The sequence below is a fragment of the Etheostoma spectabile genome, chromosome 13 (assembly GCF_008692095.1).
Source record: "Etheostoma spectabile isolate EspeVRDwgs_2016 chromosome 13, UIUC_Espe_1.0, whole genome shotgun sequence".
NCBI classification, from domain to species: Eukaryota; Metazoa; Chordata; class Actinopteri; order Perciformes; family Percidae; genus Etheostoma; species Etheostoma spectabile.
The window spans coordinates 2,803,524-2,812,209 of NC_045745.1; the positions used below are offsets into that span (position 1 = coordinate 2,803,524).

General features: G+C 37.5%; 1 protein-coding gene across 1 annotated transcript in view; it reads right to left on the reverse strand.

The window, feature by feature from the left end:
- Positions 1–8,686, reverse strand: part of cfap58 (cilia and flagella associated protein 58) — a 16,081-nt gene that overhangs the window by 6,472 nt on the left and 923 nt on the right. Inside the window, exons 2-10 of the mRNA XM_032534534.1 lie at positions 8,215–8,484; positions 7,618–7,766; positions 7,383–7,533; positions 6,554–6,748; positions 5,539–5,676; positions 4,246–4,405; positions 2,566–2,648; positions 2,202–2,393; positions 1,688–1,849 (exon numbers count right to left, since the gene is read on the reverse strand). Of these exons, the coding sequence (XP_032390425.1) occupies positions 1,688–1,849; positions 2,202–2,393; positions 2,566–2,648; positions 4,246–4,405; positions 5,539–5,676; positions 6,554–6,748; positions 7,383–7,533; positions 7,618–7,766; positions 8,215–8,484 (1,500 nt within the window). The remainder of the gene's footprint in view (positions 1–1,687; positions 1,850–2,201; positions 2,394–2,565; positions 2,649–4,245; positions 4,406–5,538; positions 5,677–6,553; positions 6,749–7,382; positions 7,534–7,617; positions 7,767–8,214; positions 8,485–8,686) is intronic.

Consider the following 8,686-nt stretch of genomic DNA (forward strand, 5'->3'; position numbering starts at 1 on the left):
AGAACTGCTACAAACTACTATTTTTTCTATTTTTGTTATTTCACCCCAACCGGCCCATCAGACACCGCCTACCAAGAGCCTGTGTCTGTCCGAGGTTTCTGCCTAAAAGGGAGTTTTTCCTCGCCACTGTCGCACTGTTGCTTGCTATAGAGGAAACTACTAGAACTGTTGGGTCCTTGTAAATTCTGGAGTGTGGTCTAGACCTACTCTATCTGTAAAGTGTCTTGAGATAACTCTTGTTATGAATTAATACTATAAATAAAATTGAATTGAAAATTGAATTGAATTGAACGTCATGCGAGTGGATGAAAATGGATGAATAATTTATTTATATGTTCTTTTGCTAACGGTAGATATTTACACAGCTGAAGCCATATTTCATCATGGAGATTAGTTTTGTTAGGTTGTTCACAAACGTTAGCTGACGTTAGCTTCTCTTTGTTGCCAGATTCGTTTGTTCTTGAGACAGAAACAGTTCTTGAACAAAGTTGATTTTCCCCTGATGTGTTTGTCTGAAAAATGTCATTTTAGTGTCAGAATGTTCTGGAGATATGTGGCTTGTGAGAAATGGTGCCAGTATATACTTTGGTGACTATGGGGCGAAAGAATAGAGGCGTGGCTGTGGCGTAGCCCACGTGATACAGATACTCTGAGTTGGGGCGTCTCGGTTCTAAACCGTCTTTGGCTGAGGTAAACTGGTTTATTACCTAAAAATTACTATTGGGCAAAGTTAAATTATTACATGATGTGTTCAAATGTAATCTTGGAAAATGTAGTTTTGGACTAGAAAATTAAATTAATACAGTTATTCAAGGAGATTAGGAGATTTTTTTTCTTTAAATTTGAAATAGAGGGAATTATGACCATTACGAAAGATGCATTTGTTGTCAATTTCTGAAAATGTATTGACATCTACATTTGTTGGATATATATATATATATATATATATATATATATATATATATATATGTTGGATATATATATATATATATATATATATATATATATAGTGTATTTTGATATGTACTTCTTTAAACTTGTTTGTAATACAAAAGTTCTATGTAAGAACTAGGTCCTCTGTCAGTCAGTGTCTGAAATGGCTTGCCCTCTTAAAGATATTTTCCTTGCATCATAAAGTGCATTTCGTATTGTTATTGCATTTTGGATTCATTATTATTATTATTATTGCAGAATAATCCCAGTTGTTTCAATTTCAGCAGCAGAATAGAAATGACAGTACTAGTGGGCCAAGCAAGGGTATTATGTATAGCACAGCATATAGCAGACTTTTATCGGGGGGCATGGGTCCCAGTAGAGCTTAATGTATAGCAACGCCCTGTCAGCCCTAGGTTTACCAACAGAAAAATGTGGGCATATTTAGCCTCAGCCATCTTTTCCTACTGGGAAATACAAAATATAAACTAGCTGGCTGACTCCTTAACTGGATAATTAACTAACAAATTAAAGATGGCAAATAGACTGCACTTCTGCAGTAAATGGACTACACATTTTTCTACCTTAACAGGTAATGCTTTACAATTGGCCTTCATTCACAATCACACACTGATGGCAACCAAGCTCACATGCAAGACTTTGGCCTGCCCATTGGGAGTCTTTGTCACTTTTACGTGTGGACAGGAGGAGCCAGGGATTGAACCACTAACTGTAAACAGTTGTGCATTGGTACCTGAGCCTCAATGAGGTTTTTGCTGTAGAGGTTCCTTTCAGAAACAACAGACTCCAGCAGGGTTTCTTGCTGTTTGAGCTGGCACTCTGCCTCAGTGACCTTCTTCCTCCAATCAAATAGCTCCGTCTCTCGCACTTCAACGTCATTCACTTTCTGTTGCACCTGTGGAACAGAGCAAAGTTGTTTTTTTTGTTTCTGTTGATGGATATTGTTAAATTATACAGTTAATGTTTCTTCTAAGTTGTCTGTTTTTAAATTACTTTTCCACTATTATTTATTGGGACTTTTTTTCTGATTCATTCTCCATTTTTTGCTATGCATTATCCGCATCAATAAAGGCTTTTTAATATTTTCTTCAAGACTGCCTTGCTGTTCCCTTCAGAAACGCTAAGGTGGATGGCAGCTTTCCCAACCTTATGATAGGAAATAGCTTTGTGTCATATTAAAAAAGAATCTAAATAATGAAATGCATTAAGATTTTCTCTGAGAAAGTAAGTTTTTCTGCATAACTTGCCTTCTGCATGAGGTTGCTGGTCTCGTTGATGTAGCGGTCCCGTTCTTTCTCCAGCTGTTGGATGATCTTGCGCTGCTTCTGGGCCTCGTGGCGGTAGCCACTGATCTCGTGTTCCAAGGTCTTCTTGTCCTGTTCCAGGAGCTTCACAATGTTCTGCTGTTTCTCCGTTGACAGTGCAGCTTTGATCATGTTCTTTTGAATGAGATCATACACACAAATGCGTAAGCATGAGTAAATGATGAGGAAAACTGTAGATAACAGGAGAAATACTCTGTGTATCACTGCTCCACTGTCCATGAACATTTTAATGGCATCACACAACATCCTCTGTTTGCAAGAACCTAAGGTACTCTACAACGCATACCTTATTTAAGATGTCTCTCTCTCGGATAAGCTCTTCTATGGCTTTCCTGTCAGTTTCAACTTGCTTTTGGGAAGATTCAAGATCTGTGGAGGGAGAAAGATGAGGACAGTTTGTATTGATGGTCAAAGCCAATGGTGTTGGATATTTTCATATTAGCTAGTTCAGGGGTCTTCAACATTTGCAGGACAAGGACCCCTCAGCTGAAAAAGAGACGGAGCAGAGACCCCTTAGGCTACTATATATAATGTATAAAATTGAGCTGCATATTAAACTGGGCCTAACGTACAGGGCAGCAAAAAGCTAAAGAAAGAAATACCTTTTTTATGGTAAATACAATACTAAGCTATTAAAATAAAAATCTACATATATTAATATATTTCACATGTTAAATGTGGAACAGTGAATCCTTAAGCTTAACTGTATATTTGGATGGCTACCCTACCTACAGGCCAGTAAGCCTATCCTTAATGTTGTGTACATTTAAAAAAGATTTATCTTTTTCTTTTCTTTTTTAAACTATCAAACAGTAATTTGGTGCCCCCCCTGCAGCAACTCTGAGGACCTCCTAGGGGTCCCGGACCTCCTGTTGAAGATCCCTTTCATAAACATGCCACTATGTCATTTTTAAGTAATTTAGCAGGTCTTAAGGCTTTAGTGAAGTCTGCTAAGAAGAAGATCTAGCTCAATGAGAATGCTCACAGTGCAGAATATACAGTAGTACAAAATGAAGTACATACAAGAATTGTAAAGGAGAAACAAGAAAAAATGCCAAGAAATACCAGAGACTTATCAGACTAGGCTGTGAGTGTAAGACGCTATAAGTACAAGAAAATCTAAAAAAAAACATCTTGTATTAGTGCATACAGAAACAACTATATAAGCTGTGATTATAAATTGTCATTGCTTGTCTTTCCTCTTAATAAACCACATACAGCTGTTGACCACCATGCCCGCCCCCAACTCTATCCATCACCCCTGAGACCTTTGTTTATGTAATGTATGTATGCATTTTAAGCCCTTCCATCTCAACTTCCACTCTGATTATAGCATTAAAGAACTAGATGTTACTGTTAAGAAACAGGATCAGCAGCAGCTATTTCAGCTCCATTTGGACAGTTTCCAAGAGATAGGCTCTCATACTTCCTCCAGACAAATTCAAGTTATAACACTGCTACCATAAAAGTACTACTAAAATGTTAGTAATATTGATACTTGTTTTGTTGTCTCTTTCTACATGAACACATGCATATACTTGTGTCATTGTGTTTTGGGAATATGTAGTATATTGTTTTGTATTGTATTGCAAATGAAGGTTTTTTTTACCATGTGCACATGCATATCTGAATGCATCAGTGCATGCATATGTGGGTTACTTACCACAGTGACTTATATGGATTTTGGTTGTGTTTGTGTGTGGACAAATCTGTATTTATGTAGGGAAGATAAACATATGTTCATGTGCTCATCTTGTACTCTTGTAGGATGAACGTTTAGGTTTTATTATCTCATGTCAGACTTTAGAACTTATTTAAGCTTTAGACTGATGAGCTCACAAGGACCAAGACAAAGCAGCACTGAGGAATAGAAAGACTGGGCAACATACTGTAGAGAGGATGATGGTTCATGGATCTATCCAATGGTATTTGTGTGTCTCTGATAAAGCAAGGCAAGCTCCTGTACCTTTCTCCAGACCGGCTATCTGAGCTTTCAGTGTCTCCCTCTGCACATCCACATCAGCTTTCTGATCCTCCATCTGGTGGAACTTCTTCTGGATAGCCTCTCTCATCTTTGTCTGTTTGGCAATCTCCTGACGCATCTGATTCACCTCCTCTTCTCTCATCTGACAGGCGGGAAGGGTGGAGTTGTGTGAAGTATTCACAGAAGTAGCAAGAAGAAAACAGGAGAGTGGAGAACAGATGTTACTGTGTGCTGAGGGCTATAAGTCAAATGTCGTCTGTCTCTCTGACCACAGCCCTCACATAACTATTTCAAAGTACTTAAGACAAAAAGAATAACCCTTTTTCTCTTATTTCTGTCTGATACAGTTTAAAACACAGTACACCTGTTTCTGACTGGCTCATTACATGATATAGTGTTGGAGCAGTGCCCCCTTGTGGTTCAATAGGACAGAATCACGTCATCTATCAGGTATCCTCCACCACTGTAGATCTGAGACATTACTGAGAACAATGCGAGTCCCATGACTTCCATTTAGAGTTGATGAATAACAGAAGAAAATGGAATGGTAACCGCGTAATGCCTGCACAGCCTTACCTCTTTTCAAATTGTGTCACTGTATGCTGCATGTTAAATAATATCACTTTCAGGACTTGTCAACTTCAGCTATCTACTGTATGCAACCTATGAAAGCTCAATGAGCCGTGAGTAAATGTAGGTTTTCACAGGTTTTCAAAGGATCAAAAAGAAATATTCCTGCATTCCTTTCTCCAAATAAGATACTTGCCATAGCAAGCTGCCTATTAAGGATGAGCTCTGAAAGAACCAACATATGCTCTCATAACTCCCTGTTGTGTGACTTCCAGTAGGTTTTACATTAAGTGTGTGAACTCATTATCAGTTATCAGTTACTTGGCCACTCTCTCTCTGTCCCATTCACATTCAAAGCCACGCATGCACAGACACACTGCTAACATACACAACACAATATTAACGTGTGCTCAGTTCTGCCTTTTCGCTGCTTTCAGTATTCTGCTAAAACACAATGTTTTGCTCACTGAATTCTTTTATGAAACAAATTGAACATTAAAATGAATATAAAAGGCAACAGTTAAAGTGCAGTTTTCTGCAACTATTTTCTTTCAACTAACACAAAGATGACAATTAAAAAACAATATATTGTGCAGCCCCATAGTGTGTGTGTGTGTGTGTGTGTGTGTGTGTGTGTGTGTGTGTGTGTGTGTGTGTGTGTGTGTGTGTGTGTGTGTGTGTGTGTGTCAGTGGACCGACATGTACCTTGAGCTCATTTGCGGTCTGCTGATTTTCCAAAGAGAGATGTTCTTTGACTGATGAGAGCTGCTCACACTCCTGCAGCAGCTTGTTGTTCTTCACTTGCATCTGCTCCAGGTCCTTGGTAGTTCGCTCATTCAAGATCTGTCACAGTCAGGAAAGGGATCCAAGTATGTGAGTGTATATATATTTACAATGTTATGATTACATTTAATGAACGGTGGAAAGTAACTATACCGTACTTCAATACAATTGTAGGGTACTTTTAATTGAGAATTTTTTTATTTTCTCCTTATTTGCCTATTGTAAGTTTTACCCCTCTATTTTATAGCTTTAGTTACTTTGCATACACACATTCCTTGTACAAAATATTATGAATAAAGTATGATATATTAAATTTTAATATATATTAATTATTGATCCTGTGGTGTAATTCACAAGCTAGCTGCCAAGTCAAACCTTTGCTGTTAGTTTGGTGAAAGTAACTTAAAAGTAAAGCAAAAGTAGTGAAAAACATCAAAATAATTGAAAAACATAATTATGGTATTCATAATATTTTATATTTGATTAATAAGCTCATTTATAATGTGTTTAATGATTGTATTTTCATACTTTTTAAATGATGGATTCACCATTTCTAAATTAGGTTCAACATAAGTTACAAAACAGCTATTTAGTGTTGTCAGTGGTTCAGAAGATCATTAAGAAAATGTGAGTCACTGATTACCAAACTATTTAGATGTACATGTATGCATGCAATTACACATATAATGATTTAGACGTGCACTTATGGTCAGTCAGTATGTTAATATATGTTTTATAAACACTTATCAATACGGCAATTCCTGATTAATTCAGGTAGTTAGAAATGCTTCATAAATGATGATGATGATTAACTGATCCTCAACTAATGCTTCATAGTGTGTAGTTAATATAAAGACTAAGGATCTATAATTTGAAAGACGATAATAAGTATTATAGCAGTAGGTTTAAAAAATATGCTTGCCACTCCTTTGCTAACCTTTATCTCTTTGAGCTGCTGCTCCAGTCTCTGCTGCTCTTCTTTGGCCCTCTGGCCCTGCACATTCACAGCTTTCATTTCCCCCATCCTGGCCTCCAAATCGATGTGCAGCTGCTTCACCTCCTTATCCAGCTTTTCCTTCAACCTCATCTCACGCGAAATCTCATTCTGTTGGACCTGGAGCTCCTGCTGAAGCTGGATTTAGACACAGAGCAGCAACAAGTTAGCATCAGAGTTAGACTGAACTGAGTTTTCTTTGTGAGCATCCGCGCATCTGCATATATACAGTATATAACTATGTAATATATATAGGCCTGTAACAATTATAACATAACTTTTTTAATTACTTTTTTTTACATAACTGCTGTTTCCATTAATTTCAGAAAATATTTTATAATAATAAAGCGGCGTGGTTTACTTCATAGGCCATAGTACCTGCATTACAACAATATAACCAAAATATATGTTCTGGGATTCATTCGAAACTTTAACTTGTTAGAAAAAGTAATAATAAATGAATAGTTTCTTAACTTTAACTGCAACATATTGCAATTATTTCAGAGACAATTAATTATACAGCAAAATTTGGAATTGATACAACTCTAAATATATATATATACACTGTAGACACAAACCAAGTTTCCTTCTACAGTACCTCTCTGTTTTGTTCCTACATACTCTGGCAGTATTGGCAATCTCCCAAGAATAAATGCCTCCTAACAAAATTTTAATCCGGGAGTTAAAGAAAATTATTGTGTCTTTACCGCTGATGTGAAAATCTAACAAAATCACAAGTACTATTGTCTATAAGAATTTGCCAACTATTTACCTGAGAAATATTTTCTGAGGCACTATCTCGCTGGGCCTCTATTTCCTGCTGGGTGGCAATAGCCTTGTTCAGTTTCTCTCTCAGAGCCTCTGTCGTTGTCAGCAGATCATCCCTCTCTTTAGTCAACTCCTGATTCATTTTTAGTAGATCACTGAAAATAAACACATTACAGTTTTCCAACAGTTTTCACAAAATAAATGACAGAGAGCATGGGTGATGGTAACAAATGGGTCACCTCTGCTCTTGGTCCGTAGAGAAGCCAGCTTGTTGTTCAGCCATTTTCATTAGGTTGGCAACTTCTTCTTTTAAAGTATTGATGGCCTCTTTGTCCCTCTTCTCTTTATTATGTGCAGCATCAACCATTTTCCAAGCTTTGTCCAGCTCCTACAATGTAGGCAAAAGAACATTTTAACAAACTATTATAGAGTTAATAGAATCTGAGGGGAAAAAGACGGGAAACTGTTTTTCAAACTGCAATTCACGCGACACTGAGACTCAGAAATTCCTCCAGATGCAGAGTTTTCATATTCAGGCTGTGAAACAGATTGCTGCGATTTAGTTGTGTGGTAGCTTAGTTTAATAATAATAAAAAAAAATTGATTTGCTTGATTTGCTAAATTCTATGATGGCTAAAGTAAAAAAAAGTTTGCTGACTTTTTTAAGGGCTTTGTGTTGACCACACTGTAAGTGAGAAGACTATATGACACATGTAATAATACATTCAAAGGTATTTACTTTTTTGGATAAATAAAAGCAATACACTACATGTCTGGCCCTAAGTGAAACTGAGTTTGACACCGCGGCTGTAGCCCCTCATGTTCTGGTAGTATACCCGCTTTAGTGAAGTTATGGTTGTCTCATCATCCTGGGACAGTTTCAGGGCAGCTGCCACTTTTGTCGAGGTGGACACAACTTCTGCATTCAGCTCTCTGCATTTCGACATGAGCCTCTTCTCATTCTCTCGGGACTTCTTCAGTGCATGTATGAGCTTCTCGTACTCCACCCGGACCTTGTCCATGCTCTTGTCCCCGGCCAGCTCATTGAGGACCATGTGGAACTCCTCCAAGGACTCAAACATGTCTTCTCCTACCGGCTTTGTCTCCTGGAAACACAGCAGAGCCACAGACTGTGTGTTAACATGTGGGAAGATTGATAGTGAGCCTTTAATTGTATTTCAACAGGTATGATGTTCTGGGTGAGCTATGATCCGTCAGATATAACCCTCGTGCATTAAATCAAGTCATTTTGGGGATGGAAACAACCTGCAATCACCTTTAACTAAATGCAAAATTGCCTTTCATGGA